The following is a 26515-nucleotide window of genomic DNA, read 5'->3' on the forward strand; positions in this document are numbered from 1 at the left end:
TTCGCCCCTTTCATGGGAGGATGTCCCACCTTAGCGAGCCAATTCCATTGGCCAGCAGCTCTGTCGTCCCCACAGCACCATTAAAGGACAATGAGAAGTCTTACAACACCAGGTTAAAGTCCAACAGGTCTACAGGTCACTGAAAGGGGCAACACAGGTGGAGAAGGTAGTCAAGAAGGCATACGGCATGCTTGCCTTCATTGGCCGGGGCATTGAGTATAAGAATTGGCAAGTCATGTTGCAGCTGTATAAAACCTTAGTTAGGCCACACTTGGAGTATAGTCTTCAATTCTGGTCGCCACACTATCAGAAGGATGTGGAGGCTTTAGAGAGGGTGCAGAAGAGATTTACCAGGATGTTGCCTGGTATGGAGGGCATTAGCTATGAGGAGTGGTTGAATAAACTCGGTTTGTTCTCACTGGAACGACGGAGGTTGAGGGGCAACCTGATCGAGGTCTACAAAATTATGAGGGGCATAGACAGAGTGGATAGTCAGAGGCTTTTCCCCAGGGTAGAGGGGTCAATTACTAGGGGGCATAGGTTTAAGGTGTGAGGGGCAAGGTTTAGAGGAGATGTACGAGGCAAGTTTTTTACACAGAGGGTAGTGGGTGCCTGGAACTCGCTGCCGGAGGAGGTGGTGGAAGCAGGGACGATAGTGACATTTCAGGGGCATCTTGACAAATACATGAATAGGATGGGAATAGAGGGATACGGACCCAGGAAGTGTAGAAGATTTCAGTTTAGACGAGCAACATGGTCGGCACGGGCTTGGAGGGCCGAAGGTCCTGTTCCTGTGCTGTACTTTTCTTTGTTCTTTGTTCTAGGTGTGTTTTGAATCACTAGCTTTCGGAGCGCAGCTCCTTCCTCAGGTGAAACCTGTTGGACTTTAACCTGGTGTTGTAAGACTGCTTACTGTGCCCACCCCACTCCAACTCCAGCATCTCCACATCATGGCTACCACTGAAGGAGACCTTCCAAACCCACAAGCACTACCATGTAGAAGGACAAGAGGAGCAGATACCTGGGAACCCCACCACCTGGAGGTTCCCCTCCAAGTCACTCACCACCCCGACTTGGAAATATATCAGCCGTTCCTTCGTTGTCACTGGCACAAAATCCCGGACCTCCCTCCATAACAACACAATGGGTGTACCTACACCTGACAGACTGCAGCGGTTCAAGAAGGCAACTCACCACCACCTTCTGAAGGGCAACTCAGGTTGGGCAATAAATGCTGGCATAACCGGCAACGCCCACACCCCGTAGATTAATTTTAGAAACTCCCAGGGCAACTGCCTCTCGAATGTATACCACTGTACATCTGCTGGGTCTGTCTTGCTGGTGAGACAGGACATACCCAGGAATGATGATAGTGGTGTCTGGGATATTGTCTGTGAGGTATGATACTGTCAGTATGACTATGTCAGTCTGTTGCATGACTAGTCTGTGAGACAGCTCTCCCAACTTTGGCACAAGCCCCCAGATGTTAGTAAGAAGGTCTTTGCAGGGTGACAGGGCTGGGTTTGCTTTTGTCAGCTCCCTTGCCTGGATCGATGCCGGTCCGATTTCATTCCTTTTTCGTGTTTATGTCGCTGTTGAATACAACTGCGTGGCTTGCTCGGCCATGTCAGAGGGCAATGCTGTGGGTCTGGAGTCATATGTAGCCCAGACCAGGTGAGGGTGTTCCTTCCTATCTCCCCTCTCTATGTCCTCATATTTTTTTACAGCTTGATCAGCTCCCCCCTCAGCCTGTCTGTTCTGAGGAAAATAACCGCAGACTAACCACACTCTTCACAGCTGAAATGCGCCAACTCAGGCAACATCCTGGTGAATTTCCTCTGCACCCTCTCTAATGCATTCCTCCTGTAGTGTGGTGACCGGAACTGCACACAGTAATCTAGATGTGCCCCAATCAGCTTTTTATACAAAGCTATCATAACCTCCTTGCTGTTACACTCTATACCTTGGCTAATAAAGGAAGTATGCCATATGTCCCTGTCCTGGTGCCTGCAGGGATCTATGGACATGCACCCCAAGGCCCTTCAGGTTCTTTGTATTTCCTAGCCTCCCACTGTTCATTGTGTATGCCCTTGCCTTGTTAGTCCTCCCAAAATGCATCGCTTCACTCTTTTCAGGGTTAAATTCCATCTGCCACTGTTCTGCCCATCTAACCAACCCATCTATATCGTCCTTCTTGATCAGTCGCCCATGTGGGACCCTGTCAAAATCCTGACTGAAGTCTATGTCGGCTACATCAACAGCACTGCCCTCACCGACACACCTAGTCACCCGCTCAAACAATTCAGTCAAATTTGTTAGACATGAAAAAAATGAAAATAACTTATTGTCACAAGTAGGCTTCAAATGAAGTTACTGTAAAAAGCCCCTAGTCGCCACGTTCCGGCGCCTGTTCGGGGAGGCTGGTACGGGAATTGAACCCGCGCTGCTGGCCTTGTTCTGCATTACAAGCCAGATGTTTTGCCCACTGTAACGGAGAGACAAGGGGCGGGATTCTCCCATCGGGCAGCTGAGTGTCGACGCCGGCATAAAAACGGGAGTATTTTACTCCAGCGTTGGCGCCTGTTCTGGGACCCCATTCTCCAGCCCACAGGGGGCTAGCACGCTGCTGGAGCAGCCCATGCCGATCCCGGCATGAACCCGGTGGCCGCGGGGTCCGCGCATGCGCAGTGGCCTTCTTCCCCGCGCTGGCCCCGACATTAAATGGCGCCGGGCCACAGGAGCCGGTGCGGAGGAAAGGAGGCCCCCAGCCAGAGACACCGGCCCGCCAATTGGAGTGCCCCGATCACGGGACAGGCCACTATGGAGGCCCCCCTGGGTCGGACCCCCCTCCTCCCGCACAGGCCGCCCCCGGACCTTTCAATGCTGAGGTCCCGTCGGCTCAGAGGATGTTAGAAAGGCGCCGGTGGGACTCGGCTTTATTGTGATGGCCACTCGGCCCTGCGGAGAATTGCTACGGGGCGGCATGGCGCAATTGGCGCGGCACGGTGCTGATTCTCCGACCCGCCGGGGGGTTGGAGAATTCTGCCCATGATCTCTCCCTTACAAAGCCATGCTGATATCCCTGATAACCCTGGCCTCTCCAAATGGAGACTAATTCTGTTCTGCAGAATCTTTTCTGATAATTTCCCTACCACTGGGGCGGAATTCTCCGCAACGTCCGATGCCGTCATGAAACCCTGTGGGCGCGATTCTCCGCACCCGCGGAAAATCGCGAAGTCGGCCGTGAAAACGGCCGACTTTTGCGACGGCCCGACACGGCCCAGTTCCCGACGTAGTCACGTCCGGGAAATGGGCTAGGAACGGGGCCGCGTCAATCACATGCGCGATGACGCCGGAACACAGAGATGCTACGAACACGCCCACGTGACGCCGCCCAACGCCATAAAAAGGCGCGGGCGAGCACAGAAACTAGGCCAGGACGTCGGAGCTCAGGAGAGCAGCCCCGTGATTCGTGGAGGCTGACGTGGAGACGCTGCTCGAATCAATCGAGCAGAGGAGGGGCATCATCTGCCCGCGTAGAGGGCATCGCCGCCCTGCCAGCGCGGTGCGCCAGGCCTGGCGTGAGGTGGCTGCTGCCGTCAGTGCTGTGGGGCAGACCCCTCGCTCTGCAGAGCAATGTCGGAAGAAGATGCACGACCTCACCGGGGCTGCCAGGGTAAGTGCCAAGAGGGTGCCCCCGGGTCACAACCATCCCTCCCCCCTTTACTTCATCACCCATCTCCCCCCCCCCCCCCCCCCCCCCCGGCACAGGGAGTGGAGGGGGATTGGGGCAGAGTGAGTTGGGGGTGGTTCACAAAGTTGTCACAGACCCAGCGCTCTGGCCCCCGTGGAGAGATGCAACGGACTTATTTCAAATTGAACCCCAACCTGTGCCAGTATCTGAAGGACTGCTGATACCTGCCGTATTGTAATGATCTACCTATGCCCCCTCCCCCAACAGGACAAGACCGCTCACAACACTCGTTGTGAGCGGAACAAGACTGGAGGGGGTTCGCCCATCCTGCACCCCCTCACCACGTTTGAGCAGAGGGCCCTGGACCTTGTTGGGGGGTCTGCCACCCGGGAGATCGCGCAATGCGAGGTTGGCGGAGCTGCAACAAGTGAGATAACCCTGCATGACAAACACCCCCCCCCCTCCCCCATCCTCTGTCCCTTCACACATCCTGCCCACTTGGACACCTCCCCCATCCTCTGTCCCTTCACACACCCTGCCCACTGGGACACCTCCCCCATCCTCTGTCCCTTCACACCGTGCCCACTGGAACACCTCCCCCATCCTCTGTCCCTTCACACCCTGCCCACTGGGACATTCCCCCATCCTCTGTCCCTTCACACCCTGCCCACTGGGACACCTCCCCCATCCTCTGTCCCTTCACACCGTGCCCACTGGAACACCTCCCCCATCCTCTGTCCCTTCACACCCTGCCCACTTGGACACCTCCCCCTTCCTCTGTCCCTTCACACACCCTGCCCACTTGGACACCTCCCCCTTCCTCTGTCCCTTCACACACCCTGTCCACTGGGACACCTCCCCCATCCTCTGTCCCTTCACACACCCTGCCCACTTGGACACCTCCCCCATCCTCTGTCCCTTCACACGCTGCCCACTGGGACCGTCCAGCGCCCGGCCGAGCGTATCTAAATAACCCGTTTCATTCTCTTCCCTAGGACGTGATGCCGAGCGACCAGGGCCGTCTGCCTCCAGGCGGACACAGGCATCTGCCCCCACCTCACCCAGGGCCGCGCGACAGAGGGTGCCCGATCAGCGGGGAGTCCCATCCTCTCCAACCAAATCTGTGGAGCAGGACGCCCAGAGGGCGGCGAGAGAACAAGAGAGGGAAATGGTACTGCAGGGCCCCTCCGGAGCGGTCCAGGCACCTGAATCTCATCTTCAGGAGGCCAAGGCAGCGCTCCACCACACCCCTGGTTGCTGCATGGGCCTCGTTGTATCGTGTTTCCTCATTGGTCTGAGGCCTCCGTATAGGCGTCATCAGCCAAGACCTCAGCGGATAACCCCTGTCGCCGAGCAACCAGCCCCTCAGCCGGGGGGGACGTCTCTCAAACATCGCAGGGATGTACGACTGCACCAGTATGTAGGAGTCATGCACACTCCCTGGGAACCTTGCACAGACGTTCATGAACGTCATGTGGGGGTCGCATACCACCTGGATATTCATGGAGTATGTCCCCCTCCTGTTTGTGAACACCTCCCTGTCCCCTGCAGGCGGGCGCATGGGGACGTGAACACAATCGATTGCCCCCTGCACCATCGGTATCCCGCCACTCTGGCAAATCCACGAACTCGTGAGTCTTGACTTGCTTGGTCCTCGGGAAAGGTGATGTAGCGATCGGCGATGGCATAGAGGGCGTCGGTCACATCCCGGATGCACCTGTGGACCGATGACAGGGAGATCCTGGAGAGGTACCCGCTCGGAGACTGGAAGGAGCCGGTCGCATAGAAGTTAAGAGCGACCGTCACCTTGATGGCAACTGGGATCGCGTGTCCTCCCCCCGTTCCACGTGGGGCGAGGTGCGCCACGAGGTGACAGATATGTATCACCGTCTGCCTACTCAGCTGGAGTCTCCTCCTGCAGGTGATGTCCATCATTGTCTGGAAAGAGATCCGGACACGGTACACCCTCGGCCTTGGTCGTCGCCTCTGGCGCCGTGGCTGCACCCTCACTCTCTCCTCCTCCCCCTCCTCCTCCTCCTCCCCCCCATGCTGCTCGACGACTGGCAACTCCTCGGCCCTTCCCTCTGCTGCTGCAGCTGGCCCTGCATCCACTGCGGGTTGTGGGTGTGGATGCTGCTGCATCTCCAAATCCAGTGCAGCGGCCCCAACCACTGCGCTGAACATAGCCGTTCTGTTCACAGACATTGTGCTAACCTGCAGACGGGTGGTGGGGGGCAGAGAAACAGGACATGTTAGACGGAGGTTAGTCGACACCTCGGCAGCCGCCTGCCATGGGATACCTGTGTGTCCCGGTGGCCTGGTCGCGCTGCTGACACGCGGGCAGCCTAACCCCTGGTCACTTTCTGCATCCAACGGGCAGTTAACTACGTCCTCTTCACCGGTGCGTCAGTGGCCTGTGGCCGTAAGCCACAGGGGATCCAGCGGCCGTGTCCTCGTGACTGGCACGCCATGGCATGGTGGCAGACATTTGTAACCGGGGTTGGACGAGTCACTCGCTCACTCTCTCCCTACCCCCCCACCCCCCACTCCCACTCCCCCCCCCTCCGTCTCACCCACTCCCCCCTCAGTCTCCCCACTCCCCCCTCAGTCTCCCCCACTCCCCCCACAGTCTCCCACACTCCCCCCTCCATCTCCCCCACTCCCCCCTCAGTCTCCCCCACTCCCCCCTCAGTCTCCCCCACTCCCCCACATAGTCTCCCCCACTCCCCCCTCAGTCTCCCACACTCCCCCCTCCGTCTCCCCCACTCCCCCCCCTCAGTCTCCCCCACTCCCCCCTCCGTCTCCCCTCTCCCCCCCTGTCTCCCCCACTCCCCCCTCCGTCTCCCCCACTCCCCCCTCAGTCTCCCCCACTCCCCTCCGTCTCTCCCACTCCCCCTCAGTCTCCCCCACTCCCCCCTCAGTCTCCCCCACTCCCCCCTCAGTCTCCCCCACTCCCCCCTCCGTCCCCCCCACTCCCCCCTCCGTCTCCCCCACTCCCCCCCTCAGTCTTCCCCACTCCCCCCTCCGTCTCCCACACTCCCCGCGCTCTGGACCCCCCTCCCGTTCTCGGGGATGCCTTCCCCGTTGTGGCCAGACTCCAGCAGTGCACTGAGCGGTGCGCTGAGCGGTGCGCTCACCTACCCGAAGCTCTCGTCAGTCAGCACGACTGGCTGATGAACTTGAAAAGCAGGTGTGTTGGCCGGCGTGAAAACATTGCGTGATGACGTCGGGACTTCGGCCCATCCGGGTGGAGAATAGCGGGGGGCCAATAAGTTGGGATTCTGGTCGTGTCAGGGGGTCTTTCGAGGCCTTTGCCGGGAATGCCGACGTGTAGTTTGTGCGGGGTTCGGAGAATAGCGGGAGGGCGTCGGACCGGCGTCGCCGTGAAAATATGCACGGCCTGCTAGTCTCCGAACCGGCGTGAGTGCGGAGAATCGCGCCCAGAGTGTTTCACGACGGCGTCGGAGGCCGCTCCTCGCCCCCTATTCTCCCCCCCCCCCCCCCCCCCCCCCCCCTCGGGGGGCTGGAAGCGGCGTTTCGTGATGTTCGGCTGCCGGGCCTTGACGCTGGCGTCAAATCGCCGCACCGATAATGACGCGTCAGCCGCGCATGCGCAGGTTGGCCGGCTCCAACAAGCGCATGCGCGGTTGCCGAATTCCCCTCCGCTGCCCCGCAAGACGTGGCGGCTTGATCTTGCGGGGCGGCGGAGGGGAAAGAGCGCGTCTCTTGGGGAAGCCGGTCCAACGATTGGTGGGCACCGATCGCAGGCCAGTCCCCTCCCGAGCACGGCCGTGGAGCTCAATCCCCTCTCCGCCCCCACAGGCCCCAAACTCACCTTTCGCGCTATTTTCACGGCAGCAGCGACCAGGTGTGGTTGCCGCCGGCGTGAACAGGTCGGGAACTGCAGGCCGCTGCGATTCTCCATTTTGGGGGGGGGGGTGGGTGGGAGAATCGCGGGGGGTTCCAGAGCGGCCCTCCCGCGATTCTCCCACCCGGCATGGGCAGCGGAGAATCGCGCCCCAGGTGTTTGATTCACTGGCCTGTAATTATCGGGCTGGTTTAACCCAGTTGGCTGGAAAGCTTGTTCCAGATGCAGAGTGAGGCCAACAGCATTTGCTCAATTTCTGTACCGGCTGAGGTTATTCATAAAGGCCCCGCCTTCTCAACCTTGCCCCTCGCCTGAGGTGTGGTGACCCTCAGGTTAAATCACCACCAATGATCATCTGAGACTAAGGCAACTTTAAATACTCTAAAGTGAAGAGAAAATTTGGATCATGTTAACTTTGGAAGATAACAAACTACTTCAGTGTACAGTGGTTAGCACTGTTGCTTCACAATGCCAGGGTCCCAGGTTCGATTCCAGGCTGTTAGGTAGTTTGGACATTCTGAATTCTCCCTCCGTGTACCCGAACAAGCGCTGGAATGTGGCAACTGGGGCTTTTCACAGTAACTTCATTGAAGAGTTAATGTAAGCCTACTTATGACAATAAAGATTATTCTTCAAGGTTATTATAATATGATTTTTTCTACTTCGCTTCTTGAATAATGGTACCACATTAGCTACCCTCCAGACCTCTGGCTCTTCCCTTGTGGTCAGAGAGGATTTGAAAATTATCATCAGAGCCCCAGCAATCTCCTCTCTTCCCTCAAACAGCCGACTTAGATACATCTTGTCTGGGCCAGGGAGTTTATCATCTTTTAAGCCCACTACAACTGCTAGTTCCTGCTCTCTCTCTACATTAATCTGTTCAATTATATCACAGGCCCCCTCCCTTCTTTCAATACCTACAGGGGCTGGTTTAGCTCACCAGGCTAAATCGCTGGCTATTAAAGCAGGCCAGCAGCACGGTTCGATTCCCGTACCAGCCTCCCCGGACAGGCGCTGGAATGTGGCGACTAGGGGCTTTTCACAGTAACTTCATTGAAGCCTACTCGTGGCAATAAGCGATTTTCATTTTTTTAATTTTTCACCCTTCTCAATGGTGAACACAGGTGCAAAAATCTAATTGAAAACCTCACCTGCATCTTATGGCTCCACATGCAGATTGCCACTTGGGTCTCTAATGGGCCCTGTCCTTTCCCTAGTTACCCTTTTAATAAACATAAAACACCTTTGGTATTTTCCTTTATTTTGTTTGCCAGGATTTTGCTTGCCAGTGTTTTTCATGCCCCGTCTTCACTCTCCTAATTTTGTTTTTAAGCACTCCTGGCCCTTTCTATACTCCTCTATAACTTCCAATGTTTTGAACCCTGCACTGTACACCCTCCGAATTTCAGGTGGACAGGTCGGGGGCAGGTGGATAGATGACAGGATCTGCCAACCACTGGATTTCACGTGTCCCCATTCCTTCAAACTTGTTGGCTGGCCATGCAAAGTCCATCCCTATGTGTGTCAGATGTGCCCCAGTGGGTAGTCATTGGCATGTTGGAAGGATTTGCAGGTCAACATTCACCCTGTTTGACTGCGTTATAAATGCACCTTCATTGGCCATCAAATCCTGGAGACGGACACAAACCCATAGCTGGCTCAAAGACAGGGATGCTGCCCACCATCGCAAGACCCCCAGATGGAGGTATTCAAATTATGAGAGGGTAGGACAGGGTAGGGAGAGAGAGAAACTGTTCCCAATAATGTAAGGATGGAGAACCAGAGGACACCGATTTAAAATGATTGACAACATATTGAAATCAGGTTACGACAGAATCAAGAGAAAAAAAGCTAAATCGTACTTCTTGCCAATCATCAGAATCAAAGTACTTAAACTCAAATAGATATCGAACATTACTCCACTTCTTTATATCTTCACTGAGGTTGTCTTTCCAAGTAATTGTCAATTCTCCGAGCTGTCTGTCTACAATCGTGATGTTGGTCGGTGGATTAAGTTTGGCTGCTTAAAAGATAACAAACAAAACATAAATGAGCAAAACAAAAAGCTGGAAATGGATAAGTTTAATTCACACTCTGGCTCCTGTTCAACATTTGCAGATAATGAGAGAAAATATATGTACTTTGTACAACTCTTCGTAACATAGCAAGGCAGGAAAAAGTCCATCCATTTTGTTGGCGTCATCTTTCTTCTGTATATTTCCATGACTTCCCACACCACCCATGTCTATTTTGACCTTGAATTGTTTCTGGGATAAACTGTTTCTGTAAAGTAATGATGTGGAGATGCCGGCATTGGACTGGGGTGAGCACAGTAAGAAGTCTTACAACACCAGGTTAAAGTCCAACAGGTTTGTTTCAAACACGAGCTTTCGGAGCGCAGCTCCTTCTTCAGGTGAATGGAGAGGTATGATCCAGAAACATTTATATAGACAAAGTCAGCGATGCCGGACAATGCTTGGAATGCGAGAATTTGCAGGTAATCAAATCATTACAGATCCAGAGAGAGGGATAATCCCAGGTTAAAGAGGTATGAATTGTCTCAAGCCAGAACAGTTGGTGGAATTTTGCAAGTCCAGGCCAGATGGTGCATTCCAAGCATTGTCCGGCATCGCTGACTTTGTCTATATAAATGTTTCTGGATCATATCTCTCCATTCACCTGAAGAAGGAGCTGCGCTCTGAAAGCTCGTGTTTGAAACAAACCTGTTGGACTTTAACCTGGTGTTGTAAGACTTCTTACTCTGTAAAGTAAAGAATATCTCCTTAAATCTCACTTATTTGCCCCATTTAAATTTGCTGAATCGGAGCAGCTGTTGCACCATTTGCCTGTCGTTAAATTTGGATTTGGATTTGGAATTGTTTATTGTCACGTGTACCGAGGTACAGTGAAAAGCATTTTCCTGCAAGCAGCTCAACAGATCATTCAGTACATGGAAGAAAAGGGAATTAAACAATTCAAGAAAATACATGAGAATACATAATAGGGCAACACAAGATATACAATGTAACTACATAAGCATTGGCATCGGTTGAAGCATACAGGGTGTAGTGTTAATGAGGTCAGTCAATAAGAGGGTCATTTAGGAGTCTGGTGACAGTGGGGAAGAAGCTGTTTTTGAGTCTGTTCGTGCGTGTTCTCAGACTTCTGAATCTCCTGCCCGATGGAAGAAGTTGGAAAAGTGAGTAAGCCGGGTGGGAGGGATCCTTGATTATGCTGCCCGCTTTCCCCCGGCAGCAGGAGGTGTAGATGGAGTCCATGGACGGGAGGCAGGTTCGTGTGATGGACTGGGCGGTATTCACGGCTCTCTGAAGTTCCTTGCGGTCCTGGGCCGAGCAGTTGCCATACCAGGCTGTGATGCAGTCCGATAGGATGCTTTCTATAGTGCATCTGTAAAAGTTGGTAAGTTGGTAAGGGTTAATGTGGACATGCCGAATTTCCTTAGTTTCCTGAGGAAGTATAGGCGCTGTTGTGCTTTCTTGGAAATACCACGGTTCTCACGCCGGCGTCAGCACCTAGTCTTAAAATCGGGAGAAACAAGCCCCATAAGTGCAAAGAGAACCTTTTAAAGGTGAGATTAGCACTGACTTGGCAAGGAAGGGCATTAAGGAATGTGGCAATGGGATTGAAAAAATGGAGCTATTATTGTTGAAAGGAAATGAAAAAACAGGCTCTAGCTGGTGAAAGCTCTTTACTTACTCAGGTTTGCTCGGAACTCGAGATTTCCAACACTTAACACAGTGGCTAACACAAAGGAGATCGCAAAGCAAGATGCCAGTAGCCACATAGTGGAAATCTTCAGCAGAAATACGGCCGACTCTGAAATAAACTCAGATGCCAGATAATAAAACTCTCTGGAAAAAAAGAAATGAAAACAATATCATATTATAGAAATGCAAGAACATTTGTAAATACACTTGAAATCTATTTTTACTGCGATTGACAAAACTTTAACTCACTATTAGCATGTAATTATTAAGCGCAGTAAACTCATGTTGGATGTCATTTGCGACAGTGCAGATCAGTATTGCACTGGCACGTTAGCCTCGATTATCAGCTCATCAGGTGAGAATGCCACCCACTAAACCACACTGATAAGAGATTTATCACATAAGAGAGGAAGAGGAAGTTTACACAAAAATAAATATGGAAACATAGAACAGTACAGCACAGAACAGGCCCTTCATGTTGTGCCGAGCAATGATCACCCTACTCAAGTCAACGTATCCACCCTATACCAGTAACCCAACAACCCCCCCCCCCTCCTCCCCTCCTCCCCCCCCCTCCTCCCCCCCCCCCCCCCCTCCTCCCCCCCCCCCCTCCCCCCTCCCCCCCCCTCCCCCCCTCCTGGCTTTGGGTCACTGTCCGTGTGGAGTTTGCACATTCTCCCCATGTCTGCGTGGGTTTCCCCCCTTCCCCCCCCCCCCCAACCCAAAGATGTGCAGGGTAGGTGGATTGGCCGCGCTACATTGCCCTTTAATTGGAAAAAGTGAATTGGGTACCCTAAATTTATTTTTAAAAAGAATGGGTCCTGGATGTCGTGGGTTAACCGAGGATGGAGCAGTCATTGGCAGTGAGCGTGGCCTGCGCCGCAGAGGTGAGGATCCATTGCTCCTTCATCCAGATGACCAGCTTCAAGTGAGTTGTTCATGTCAGACAACATAATCCTTCTCCCTACCTCACCACATCTCCCTTCTCTCACACGATCTCCATTGGATGGGGAAGGGCCATCCGGGATCCCCCCCCCCCCCCCCCCCCCGCCTCACCTTACCTTCCAAGAGAACACCTCAGAGGAGAGCTCTGAGGACACCATCATCGATGCATCACAGCTGTGGTACTTACCTTCCACCAGCCCAGAGACATTCACATCGGTGGGTGACATTAGCAGACAGGCTTCTGGGGCACAATCTGGTGAGGGCCACCCAGGGGCTGATGCGCATCGGGTGGAGGCAGGAACATCCGAGGGAGTCAGTGGGCAGAGGACTGGAGGATCCCGGGACTCAGCTGGGTCCCAGTCAGATGCCCAGGCTCTGTGCACGGTTAACCTGGAGCTGAGGCAAATTCTGGGACATGGCCATGAGGTTCAGGAGGGGATGTCAGCGACACTCTGGCGAGTGCATAGCCATTTTGAGGAGTCCCAAAGACTAATGGCTCAGGAGATGGTGCGGGGAATTCAAGGCCAACACTGCTAGGGTGGCAACCACAGAGGAACACCCGGAGCGCGGTGTCAGCCATGAGTGGTGGTGTCCAACGCACAGCTCAGTTGAGGGCCTCGACAGCATGTCCCATGGCTGGGGGTCGTGCCCCAGATGCAGGTGGACATTGCCAAGGCTCTCTGGAGCATGTCCCAGTCACTGAGGAGCATCGCTAAAGGGGTCAACATCATGATGCAGCCAATGGGAAGGCGCCCGGATCAGCAGGACTGGTTGATGCAGAGGCCTCTGGAGCTCACTCCAGTTGCCATACCATCCCATGGAGTCCCCCAAGGCCGCACGGTTCTCGCCAGGGAGGAAGCAGCACTGGAGACCGATCTGGAACCTCCCACCAGGGAGAAGATGGCGGTCTCAAGTTTTACCAAGTTCCCCCTCCTTACCCGTCACGTTTTGGAGTCAGAGGGCAGAACAAGGTGGTATGGCGGCACCAGAGTCACGAGCAAGGCGGCCTAACCCCAGGCCCTCCAGAGGACACCCGCCACAGGCATCAAAAACCACAGAGGGCGAAACACAGCAGGTTGTCTCCACCTCTGGAAGTGAACCTAGACTGGACGGCACAGCTCGGAAGCTTAAGAAGATTGAGGGCCACTGAGTGGGAACAGGGCATTGAGGGGGACACCATCGTTGACGAGAGATAGTTAGGGTTTTGAATGTTCACAATTAAACCGCGTTGCACCTGATACATGTGAAGCCTCTGTCATGTTATTCCGAATAGTGGGCCAGGCTGCACCCCCACCCATGTTGCCCTCAGCTCCCCCCACTATGGTGGCCAATAGGGAAAGGGTATGATCGGGACGCGTGGGTAGGGGGTAGAGGGGGGATGAATGGGGCACTGCGGGGGGGACTGCATGGGGGGGTTGGGGGGCATTAGAGGTGACGGACAAAGCCTTGTCCTGTGAGAAGCTGGCGAGGATGAGAGCCTCCCTGGCCCTCTGGACATGCTGGACCCTTGCCACTGGCTGTCCTCCTTCCCTGGCTGCTCCCGCAGCTCCACCCCGGGCTTGTCCTCCAGCCCCTCCTGTCAGGCTCCTCCTGGTCCTTCCTCCTCCTCAGTCAACATGTTGCTCCGCTGCTGTGCCAGGTTGTGGAGGGCACAGCAGACCACCACAAAGCGGGTGAGCCTCTGGGAAGTGTCCTGCAGTGCACCACCAGAGCATCCTCAGCATCAGAGCCGCAGTTTGAGCAGTCCAATGCCCCGCTCAATGACGGCACGAGTGATAAAATGGGCCTCGTTGTGGCGGATCTCCACCTCGGACTCTGACCTCTGCACTGGCATCATCGGCCAGGACCTCAGCGGTATTCTTTATCCCCTAAGAGCCAACACATCATCCTGGGATCTCTGAGTGTCCCAGGATCTAGCTGTCATGCAAGCTGCCTGGGAAGCATGCACACACGTGCATGATCCGAAGGTGGGGGTCACACACAAGTTGAAAATTCAGGGAGTGAAACTCCTTCCTATTAATGAAGGGCACACCCTGATGCCCCAGTGTGAGCAAGATGACATGCGTGCCTTCTGTTACCACCTGGACCTGTGGCATCGCAGTGATGGCGGAGAATCCTGCTGCCCGGGCATCTTGATGGGCTGGTCCAACTTGATATTTATCCAGTCAGCTGCCCGGGAATACATGGCACCTGTGACATCATGGATGCACTTGTGGGTTGTAGATTGTGATATGCCGCACAAGTGCCCCCTGAAATGATCCGGTGGCATAAAGGTTCACGGCTGTGGTGACCTCCATGGCCACCTGAAGTGCGTATCCTCCCCTCTCCAAGGGGTGCCAAGTCCTCAAGGACATGGCACAGGTGCCACACTGTCGCTTTGTGGCACATGCTGCCCGACATAGACTTAATATCATAGAATTTACAGTGCAGAAGGAGGCCATTTGGCCCATCGAGTCTGCACCGGCTTTTGGAAAGAGCACCCTACCCAAGGTCAACACCTCCACCCTATCCCCATAACCCCACCCAACACTAAGGGCAATTTAGGACACTAAGGGCAATTTAGCATGGCCCATCCACCTAACCCACACATCTTTGGACTGTGGAAGGAAACCGGAGCACCTGGAGGAAACCCACGCACACACGGGGAGGATGTGCAGACTCCACACAGACAGTGACCCAAGCCGGAATCGAACCTGGGACCCTGGAGCTGTGAAGCAATTATGCTAACCACAATGCTACCGTGCTGCCCTGTTATTCTCAAATGTCTAATGTCTAATTCTCAAATATCTAATGCCACCTGTACACTTTGGGCCATCGCTGGCCTCCTGCTCTGTATCTCTCCCCAACCTATGGGCGACTCAGTCTGCAGAGTGTGCGGCGGGTCCCCTGTACATGGAGTGCCGCCTCGAGCCTGCATCGACGCTGCCGCTGCCTTACCCGGTGTCTGGCCGCCGGGGCTGCCACCAGCACTGAGAGGGCTGCCGCTGCGGGGTAAACAACACCATCCATATTGTTATATCTGTTATATTCCTGCCGGGAATATTAGGGGAACCAAGTGCAGGTCTCCTCCCCTGGTCCACACACTCACCCTCTGGCCGTGGGGCTAGCCCCAGTGCAGCGCCCACCTCTCGAGTGTTCGATTGTTGGCTGCTGCCTCTGTAGTGCTGATGCCTCCAGGATGCAGGCCTTGCAGTTTGACTGGAATACCAGGCATTCTCCCACAAACTATTTGAGACTATTTGTGGCCGTTGCACCCATGGGAATGCACTTGAGAATATTCTGTCCATTAGAAGGTCAACAATAACGAAGATTTAAAAATAAACTACTTAACTTCTCACATATCACACTAACCAGCAAACAACAAGGAAACATCACTGCTACATCAGCTCATTTTCACAAAGCAAAACCACACGGTAAACCTCAACAGAATCGGAACAGAAGCCTGAGAATGTGCTATCATGTCCAGAACTTTGCCGTAGAAATGATCTGTCCATCAATGTGTTACTTGTTCAATGTATCAGTGCCATTCTCCATCCAGGATCCACAGCTGTGTAGGCCTTCCCACACGGCCCAAACAGACAGGAACCAAATCCTGGCATCCACCTTACCCCACTGGCGCTCAAGGTGCAGTTGAACGTTCAACCTTTACAGATGCACCATAGAAACCATCCTATCAGGCTGCATCACAGCCTGGTATGACAACTGCTCCACCCAAGACCGCAAGAAACTTCAGCGAGTCGTGAACACAGCCCAGTCCATCACACAAACCTGCCTCCCATCCATTGACTCCATCTGCACCTCCCGCTGTCTGGGGAAAGCAGGCAGCATAATCAAACACCCCTCCCACCCGGCTTACTCACTCTTCCAACTTCTTCCATCAGGCAGGAGATACAAAAGTCTGAGAACATGCACGAACAGACTGAAAAACAGCTTCTTCCTCGGTGTTACCGGACTCATAAACAACCCTCTTATGGGCTGACCTCATTAACACTTGTAGCCATCTAAAATGGTCACCTGCAAAGGGCCATGGGAACTCTGGTCAACTTGGACACAGAGAAGTACAGCCTCTGTGTATTGTGCAAAGAAGCCAGACCTGACCGAAGCTTGTACCCATTAAAAGTCAATCAGAATTTCCCCCAGTTCGAATCAAGGAACCACAACAGTAGCAGACTAACCGGCGGCACTTCCCCTTATTTGGAAAGGCCTACGTGCCTCGGACAATGACAGCTAGGACCCGTCCAGCCATTGAGGTATCCGCCTTTTAATTGGCTAGGATCAATGAGGGTGATCGAAACCCTATCGAGCCATTGGATCTGGAGTTAGGACCGCCCAAAAGGGCGCGGAAGAGAAGAAGGATAAGAAGCCCTGCGCACTAGGGATCGGCCTCCTTTGGACCGGCCTGTGTGCGACCAATTGCAGCATATCGACCAGCCAAGTTCAAGGACCCGCGATCGCTACCTGAAGGATGAGCCCAGCAGAGACGAACCTGGGGACTTCCAACCAACCCACGTGGACACAGATAAAGGCCTTATCTCCCGCACAGAGCCGGTCACCCCGAAGTTAAGTAAAGGCCATCTTAGTTCTTAGGTTTAGTTTAGTGCGTAGCACGTGAATCATTGCATATAAAACAAGTTGTTTGTTAATAAACTGTCTTTTGAACTAATATACTGGTTGTGTGGTCATTCGGTCAATATAAGAAACAGCTTGTGGTTCACATAGAAACGATAATCTCCCTGGACACAGAAAATGCCTTCAACAGAGTCGAATGGAAGTACCTCATAGAAGTGCTCGAACAATTTGGGTTCGGACCAGGATTCACCTCCTGGGTGAAACTCGCTCTCCCTCGCCGGGAGAATACAGACAATCAAAATGAACATACTGCCCAGGTTCCTCTTCCTTTCAAGATCTCTCCCCTTCTGCTCCCATAGCGAATGTACGGACAAACACCACCAGTTCTAAATATTTCTGGCTGCATAGAGGCAGCAACGCCATCCGCACTGCTGTTTGCTCTGGCAATCGAGCCACTGTCAATTGCCCTCAAAATGGCAAACTGGTGGAGAGTTTTCCAAAAGGGGAACAGAGAGCAGAGTTTCACTCTCCACGGGTGACTTGCTCCTCTGCATCTCGAATCCCCAGACCAGCATGGAAGGGATAATGGAACTCCTGAAGGAGTTTTGAGCCTTCTCTGGTTACAAGCTTAACCTGAGCAAGACCAAAGCCTTCCCTGTGAACCCACAGTGCGGGGGAGGGGGAGGGACAGAGCTGGGGGACTGCTGATCAAGCAGGCCCTGACCAAATTCCACTACCTGGGGATGCAAGTAGCCCACGACTGGATAGGAACCACAAATGGGAGCTGAAGAGTCCAGTGGGTGAAGTCAAAAGGGACCTGCAGAGGTGAGGCCCACTCCCGCTCTCCCTCGCCGGGAGAATACAGACAATCAAAATGAACATACTGCCCAGGTTCCTCTTCCTTTCAAGATCTCTCCCCTTCTGCAACCCAAATCAACACAGTCGACAACTAATCATGGAATCATGGTGCTTTTGGGGGTGGTGGAGGGGGGGGGGGGGGGGGGGGGGGGGGGGGACCCAAGGCTCGAAAAGAAGGTCCTACAAAGGAAAAGAAACGCGGAAGGCCTGGCCCTCCTGAACCTGCAGTTCTACCTCGCAGAAAGAGAGGGGGGATGGGCGAGGGAACCGGGAACAGAGTGGGTTAAAATGAAATGAAAAAAATTAAAATGAAAATCGCTTATTGCCCCGAGTAGGCTTCAATGAAATTACTGTGAAAAGCCCCAAGTCGCCACATTCCGGCACCTGTTCGGGGGGGCTGGTACGGGAATCGAACCGTGCCTCTGGCCTGCCTTGGTCTGCTTTAAAAGCCACTGATTTAGCACAGTGAGCTAAACCAGCACCTGCATAGGGACGTCCTTCCAAGCCCTAGCCACACTCCCTCTCCCACCCCCACCTGGCCAACATTCAAGGAGCCCAGTGGTAGTAGCCATGCTCCTGACGTGGTTCCAAATGAGGCAGCACTTCAACTTAACCAAAATGTCCACCATGGCCCCCGTCTGCAACAACCACACGTTTACCCCTGCAATAATGGACGCCACCTTCGAAAGGTGGAGTCAGGACGATGGGACACTGACAGTTAGGGACATTTATGAGAACGATGGAGTAGCAACCCTGGGGAACTCAGGGAGAGGTTCCAGTTACCAAGAGGAAAAATGAGATATATTCAGGTCAAAAACTTCCTTCGTAAAGAGACAATGACGTACCAGTAGATACCAGGACACTCGCAAGTGGAAGAACTGTTGGACGCGGACGACACAGTGAAGGGATGCTGTGCGGACCTGTACAGGTGACTGTTGGTGGAGGTACCCACCCCCCTGAACGAGACGAGGAAAAAATGGGAGGAGGAACTAGGCCTAGAGATAGAGGGAGGACTCTGGATCACAACACTGCACATGGCGAACTCCACCTCCACATGTGCATGGCTAAATCTAACACAGCTAAAGGTGCGCTCTCCAGAACCCAAATGAGTGGGTTCTTTCCGGAGGTGGAAGGCAAATGTGAACAATGACAGGGAGGCCCAGTCAACCACACCCACTTGATTCTGGGTTTGCCTCAGACTTGTCGGGTACTGGGTGACCTTCTTTGAGTGGCGGTCTTCAGGGTATCAGATCAGTTAGAACTGTTCATGGGGCAGGGTCCGACCGCCGAGCTTGTGCCTCCCTGGTGCCCGCCGGAGAATCCTGCTTGTCTAGCATTCAGCAGCACCACCCAAAGCTGCAGATTGGCTGTCCGACCTGGGGAATTTATCAGGTCGAAGAAAATAAAAGTTGCCATCCGGGGTACGCGGAAGCCATTCACCAACTTGTTCCAAGAGCTGTTCGTAGCCAGGAACCAGTAGAGTAAGCGGGGGAGGGGGCAACGAGGTGAGGAGGGGGGGGGGATGAACCAGCTGTGGGACAAAGAGGAAAATGAAAGAGGGGTGGGGGGGAAAGGGAAGGATGTGAGGGGGTGAAGGCATGCAAACAAGATGATAGGTACAAGGGATAAAGCCGCAGGGTCCGATGGTAAGCTGAATACCAAAATAAACTGTAAATAGACACCGGTAAATACGTGCTCTGGCCATACTGGGGATTATAACATGCGTATGCAGACAACGGGAGGGAATACAATTCACCGTAAATATATGTGCTGATTTCTATTTGCCTTTCTTATTTTCCTTTTTGTAATATGCAATTTATGAATTGTAAAATATAAGATGTGAAAACCAAATACACTTTAAAAAATTTAGTGTAAGTTAAAATCACCCACCACAACACCCCTGTTGATTTTATATCTTTCCAAAATCTGTCTATCCATCTGCTCCTCTATCTCCCGCTGGCTGTTGGGAGGCCTGTAGTTAACCCACAACACTGCGACTGCACCCATCCCATTCCTGAGCTCTACCCATATTGCCTCACTGCATGAGCCCTCCGAGGTGTCCTCACTCAGTACAGCTGTGATATTCTCCTTAACCAGTAATGCAACCCCCCACCTCTTTTACATTCCGCTCTGTCCCACCTGAAGCATCTAAATCCTGGATGTTTAGCTGACAATCCTGTCCCTCCCTCAACCAAGTGTCTGTAATAGCAACATCATAGTTCCAAGTACTAAGGTCTAAGTTCATCTACCTTACCTGGTTATCCTTCTCACATTGAACAAAATGGACTTCAGACCACCAGTCCCCATTGTGTTCAGCAACCTCTCCCTGCCTGCTTTTCCTCTTAGTCTTCCTGGCCTCAGTCTCTAACTCTCCCTTAGTTACTTCCCCTGCTGGCCTACTGTTCTGGTTCTTACCACCCTGCCAAACTAGTTGGCACTTCAGCTTCTTTCTAAGATACAGCCGTCAAACCACGAGCTACGAGCGCATACCTGTTGGCTCCCTGCTGAGCACAGAGGTAGATTTGGATTTATTGGCATGTGTACCGTGGTAGAGTGAAAAGTATTGTTCTGTGTACAGTCCAGGCAGATCGTTCCATACATGAAAAACATAGGACGTACGATAAATACGCAATGTAAATACATAGAAATAGACATTAGGTGAAGCATACGGGGCGCAATTCTCCGCTCTCACGAAAATTCGGAGAATAGCGGGCGGCGTAAATTTTTACGGACACGCTGGTCCGACGCCCTCCCGCTATTCTCCCCCCCCCCCCCCCACGGCCGAACCCGACACGAATCGCTGCTCGCCGTTTTTTTACGGCGAGCAGCTATTCACCCCTGGCCGATGGGCTGATTTCCAAGGCCATAATGGCCGTTTTTATGAACGTAAAACACACCTGCTCTCACCGTTGGTAAAAACGGCCGTAAAGTCCCGATCTGGGGAACCATGGCACCGATTGGCACGGAAGTACCACGGCCGTGCCAAGGGTGCCATGGGCCCGCGATCGGTGCCCACCGATCGCGGCCAGCGGATACTTAACCCGCGCACTCTTTCTCCCTCCGCTGCCACGCTGGATCCATTCACGGGGCGGCTGAGGGGCATACCGGCCCGCGCATGCGCGGGTTTCACGCATATGCGTGATGATGTCATCCGTGCATACGCAGGTTGGAATCATCCAATCCGCGCATGCGCGGCTGACGTCATCTGACGCGTCAGCCGTCGCTAACTCTGGCTAGCGGGCTTAACGAAATTCGTTAAGCCAGCGATGCCGGAGTTCACGGCCGCGCGATGCTAGCCCCGACCGGGGAGCTGAATCGGTTCCCGGTCGGGGGGGGGCGGAGGCTGGCGTCAAACGCGCCCGTTTTTGACGCCAGCTTCCCGAGTTTTCGTAACTCGGGAGAATCGCGCCCACGGAGTATAATGCTACAACAGTGGAGAAGATGCAGAGAGAGATCAGTTCAGTCCATAATTGGGCCATTCGAGAGTCTGGTGACAGTAGGGAAGAAGTTGTTTTTGAATGTCTTCGTGCGTGTTCTCAGACTTTTGTATCTTCTGCCCGATGTAAGAGGTTGGAAGTAGACATAGTCAATGGATGAGAGGAGGGTTCACATGATGGACTGGGCTGTGTTCACGACTGTCTGCAGTTTCTTACGGTCTTGGGCTGAGCAGTTGCCATACCAAGCTGTGATGGAGCCAATTAGGATGCTTTCTATGGTGCCCAGAAGTATAGGAGCTGTTCAGCCCAACACTACCTTGGGGTAAATGAGGAGGCAAAACTAAATTTGTGAGCGACCTATCTTCAGGCTGTTGTGTCCAGTTTTGATCTGCTTATTTGAGGAAGGATGTGGTGGCATTGGAGGCAGTTCAGAGGAGGTTCACCAGATTGATTCCGAGGTTGAAAGGATTGACGTATAAGGAGGGATTAAACAGTTTGGGTTCATACTCGCTGGAGTTTAGAAAAATGAGAGGGGATCTGATCCAGGTGTATAAAGTATTAAAAGGAATTGATAAAGTAAACATAGACCAAACGTTCCCCTTTGTGAGGCAACCTCGAACGAGGGGTCGCAAATATAGATTGAGACATGGTAGATTTAAAACTGAGATGAGTAGGAACTACTTCTCGCCGAGGGTGGTGAATTTGTTGAATTTGTGGAACTCGCTGCCCCATAGTGCAGTGGAGTCCGAGTCATTAAATAGTTTCAAAATGAAGATAGATATGTTTCTGATAGAAAATGGGTTAAAGTGATATGGGGAACAGGTGGAGGGATGGATTTGAAACTAGGAAAAGATCAGCCATGATCTGATTGAATAGCGGAACAGGTTCGAAAGGCTGAATTGCCTACCTCTGCTCCTAATTCTTGTGTTCCTATTGGGTACAGACAAGTCAAGCTTCCTGCATGCCAAAAATGGCGTGGAGAAAGTTCCAGCCAATTTTCTGTGCAATCCTGGAGGATTACTGCAAAGTTAGAGGCGTTACTTTTTGCTGCTGAACCAAGAATGTCTGTTTGTTCAGTTGGCTATAAATGATTCCATTGTACTGTCTGGAGAACAGCAGACAATTATCCCAATGTCTTCTCTAAAATTCACCTTTCAAGCAATGTCAGAAAGTGATTGATGATCATTGATCACATTGCTGTTTATTAGCCCCATGCTAGAAGCAAATATGGCTGCTGTGTTTGCTTACACAACATCAATGACTATGGTTCAAAAGTAATTTATTGGTTGTTTTTCGAGGTCCCGTCGGGTAAGACCCGGTTAGAACGGCGGCGGCATAACCCGGGATTTTTGGTACAGCCGCTTGGCCCTTCCCGGGCCAAGAATTGCCCGGGGAAGAATGTCCCCCCACCGGCGTTGCACCGACCACGCCGCGTCCATGACATCTGCGGAGAATCACGTCCCGGCGTTGGGGCGGTGTGGCGTGATTCACGCTGGTCGTGCCAATTCTCTGGCCCGGCCCCGAGCTGAGAGAATCCCGCCCGTGGGGTTTTTTTTAACGTTCATCTAATGGAGCCCCAGTTGAATATCTCACTCGTAAGACATGACCTCTAACAGTACAGAGCTGCAGAAGAACTTGCTGCAAGGAGATCCCGGAAGGAGATCCCGCTGGAGGGGGGGGGGAAGGCTGGAAAATCCCACCCAATATATTTGTAAAGAGGTGTAGCATACAATGGAGCTGAACACAAAACGCAGGTCTACCATTGAACTCCAAAACATGAGATGGAACAAAAATATTAATCCGTATGCTATGCATTTATTATTCATGTCACAAAGAAGAGTAAAGGTACATATAATGAACAATAAGTCCAGGTAAGTTACTAGTTGCAGAAGTGAGAATATTAATCATCCTTATTGCATTCTAATGAAAAACCAGACTTGTTCCCCGAAAGTGTTAGTTTTGGTAGTGAGAATTTGAGTCAGAGGAAGGCACGATTCATGTCCTAAACCTCTTGTTGAGCTAGGGATTCTACTTCAAAGCTACAGTTCTTAGAGGAAGGGCAGAAAAAGAGCTGGTGAAGGCAAGGGTTGTGGCCACTTCATGTATGAAAAATAATAATCTGCGAATAATATAGCACCTTTAATGCTGTAAAATGACCCGAGGTACTATTTCGATGACGAAAGAGAAAATGCTGGAAAATCTCAGCAGGTCTGGCAGCATCTGTAGGGAGAGAAAAGAGCTAATGTTTTGAGTCCGATGGCACTTTGTCAAAGTGCACTTCATTCAGAAAGAATGGGCGAAATTCTCCCAAAACGGGGGAAATCGTCAAACTGCCGTAAAACCCGGGCGGGTTTTACGGCATCGCGCCCCTTCCCGACGGGGGACCGATTCTGGTCCCCCGTCGGGGCTAGCAGCCCGACGTCGGAGGCCCCGACAAGTCGGGCTTAACGAAAATCGTTAAACCCGCTTGTCGGACTTAGCGCCGGCTGACGCGTCATATGACGTCAGCCGCGCATGCGCAGGTGGGAAGACTCCACCCGCGCATGCGCGGGTGACGTCATCGCGTTTTTGCGCGAAACCCGCGCATGCGCGGTCCGGGTTGCCCCTCAGCCGCCCCGCGTATTGATACTGCGGGGCGGCGGAAGGACAAATAGTGCGCGGGCATCGGGCCCGCTGCCCGCGATCGGTGGGCACCGATCGCGGGCCCATGGCACCCTTGGCACGGCCGTGGTACTGCCGTGCCAATCGGTGCCATGGTTATTTTTTTCCAGGTGGTCACGACGTTTTTACGAATGGCAGGACCAGGTGTGTTTGCCGTTCGTAAAAAGGTCGTAAAGGGCTGGGACTTCGGCCCTTCTAACAGCTGTGAATCGCTGCCGGCCGTAAAAAAACGGCGGCAGCGATTCGTGTCGGGATTTCGGCGGGGGGGGGGGAGAATAGCGGGAGGGCGTCAAAAAAGTCGGGAAGGCCCTCCCGCTATTCTCCCACCCGTCGTGGGGGGGGGGAGAATTTCGCCCAATGTTTCCAATGGCGGGGGAGTCCAGAATACAGGTCATAGTTTGAGGATAAGGGGTAAACCTTTTAGGACTGAGGGAAGGAGAAATCTCCTCACCCAGAGAGTAGTGCGTCTGTGTAATTCACTGTCACAGAAAGTACTTGAAGCCAAAAGGTTGTGTGCTTTCAAGAAGGAGTAAGATATAACAATAATCTTTATAAGAATCTTTATTGTCACAAGTAGGCTTACATTAACACGGCAATGAAGTCACTGTGAAAAGCTCCAAGTCGCCACATTCCGGCGCCTGTTCAGGTACACGGAGGGAGAATTCAGAATGTCCAAATTACCGAACAGCACGGGCAGAATTCTCCGCAAGGCCCAACGCTGTCGTGAAACCTGGAGAGGTTCACGACGGCGCCGGAAGCCTCTCCCAGCCCCCTATTCTCCCCTACCCGGGGGGATAGGCGGGCCGTACCGGGAAACCCGGCGGCCGGGCCTTGTCCCTGGCTTCAAGGCCCGGCACGCCAAGAATAACGCCCCGGCGGTGCCTAATGACGTCAGCCGCGCATGCCCGGGTTCAACAGCTCACAAATGCGCATGCGCGGTTGCCGTCCTTCCCCTCAGCCGCCCCACAAGATGTGGCGGCTTGATCTTGCGGGGCGACGGAGGGGAAAGAGTGCGTCCCCTTGAGACGCCGGCCCGACGATCGGTGGGCACCGATCGCGGGCCAGTCCCCTCCCGAGCACGGTCGTGGTGCTCGATCCCCAATCTGCCCCCCCAAGGCCCCACACTTACCTGGCGCGCCATGTTCACGGCGGCCCGCGATTCTCCGAGCAGCGTGTCGGAAAACCGGACACACCATTTTGGGGGGGGGGGTGGGAGAATAGCGGGAGGTGCGGGAGCGGACCTCCCACTATTCTCCCACCCATCGTGGTTGCGGAGAATCGCGGCCCACGTCTTTTGAGACTTGTGAGAGGAAACTGGAGCTCCCAGAGGAAGACACGGGGAGAACGTGCAGACTCCACACAGACAGTGACCCAAGCCGTGAATCGAACCTGGGACCTTGCTACTGTGAAGCAACAGAGTTAACCACTGTGCTACCGTGCTGCCCATGATTATCATCGATTATAATTCCGGTTCAATATTTCGGAAAGGAATACTGACGTCTTGAAAAAAAACCAGCTCATGCACTCACAGCCGTGCTTCCTCATTAGTAGATCATTATAGGAATTCCAAGTTAAAATGTCCAGCACTGCCTGCTCATAAATTAAAAGAACACCGAGTGGAAATTAAAGAAAAGCTTCAAAATAGTCACCTGTGCCAGATTTGCTGCAGACAATTGCATTCATCTTAAGTTAATACAAACTGGCGAAGCAAATTGATTACTAAAAGTTAATTCTGTGAGAAGTTTTTACTCGTGCCATATCCATTCAAAAACTCACAAGGGTGTGCGTGAGCAGAGAAATGGTCTGTCCCTTTCCTTCCCGTGATCGAGTCCAAGGACAAGTGGGGCGCTTTTTTGTCGGAGCTACAGTAAGCAGCTTTTCCTCCAGATGTTAATTCTTGTGCCTGTGCAGCATAGTGTGCGAGCAGCTATTTGAGAGAACTCTCTCTCTGGTTGCCTTCCACCGCTGAGGTCACTCACAAAACTTCCTGTTTATTTGATTCTTTGGTTTATACAGGCAGCAGCGCATCAAACTGATTGACATCTTGATGGCATCATATCAGTTTATAACTTTGAAGACAGTAACAAAACTATGTTCAAGTATTTTGAAGCAGCAAATGTATGGGAACACCATTTTGTTCAGTTTGCCTTCAAGTCACACATCACTCCGTTTGAAAACAAATCACTCTTTCTTCATTGTGACTGGGTCAAGCTGAAGGAACCCATTCCCTACAGCACTTTCTTTAAATAAAGCACGTCCTCACACAAGTCGCTTTTCCCCTGTGAGAAACAGAGGGCAGGAGGAGGATTATCAACCTCTTGAACCACGCCACAAATGCTCCTTCCATGGACAACAAGTCCTGGCATGTTGTCCAGAGTCACTCCACCAGTTCCGCGCACCCACGCCGGCCAGCCCCCAGCGCCCCCAGTCCCCGGTTGAACCAGGAGAGTATGAAGCTCGGATACAACCCTACCTGGAGTCCGCCATCGTACCCCAGCACACAACACCCATCCAGCCACCGCAAGAGGCTGCAACCCCGGTGCTCCGCAGATCACAACGGACAATTCGACCACCGGACAGACTGACGTTGTGGACCACCAGCCCCGCCGGACTTGATTTTTTTGCAGGGGGTGAATGTGGTGAATGTAATATATATATGACATGATAATTCACACTGTCTTTGTAAGCGCAGTAGTGTTATCTGACCACTAGGGGGAGTAGCTCTGGGAGTACTCATGAACTTGTACTGGGCTCC

The 26515-nt window shown here is 52.9% G+C and overlaps 1 protein-coding gene across 4 annotated transcripts in view; it reads right to left on the reverse strand.

Moving 5' to 3' along the window:
* The window catches only part of LOC119977853 (interleukin-13 receptor subunit alpha-1-like), a 56256-nt gene extending 30496 nt beyond the window's left edge, over window positions 1-25760 (reverse strand). For 2 of the 4 annotated variants that reach the window (XM_038819105.1, XM_038819102.1), the window contains exons 1-3: window positions 25537-25760; window positions 11280-11434; window positions 9425-9585 (exon numbers count right to left, since the gene is read on the reverse strand). In XM_038819105.1, the coding sequence (XP_038675033.1) occupies window positions 9425-9585; window positions 11280-11367 (249 nt within the window). In that variant the 5' untranslated portion in view covers window positions 11368-11434; window positions 25537-25760. Of the gene's footprint in view, window positions 1-9424; window positions 9586-11279; window positions 11435-25409; window positions 25479-25536 lie in introns of those variants that run through there. The other 2 variants (XM_038819104.1, XM_038819103.1) reach the window with 2 other exon arrangements.
* Window positions 25761-26515: the final 755 nt, after the last annotated feature.

This window comes from Scyliorhinus canicula, chromosome 14 (genome assembly GCF_902713615.1).
Source record: "Scyliorhinus canicula chromosome 14, sScyCan1.1, whole genome shotgun sequence".
NCBI classification, from domain to species: domain Eukaryota; kingdom Metazoa; phylum Chordata; class Chondrichthyes; order Carcharhiniformes; family Scyliorhinidae; genus Scyliorhinus; species Scyliorhinus canicula.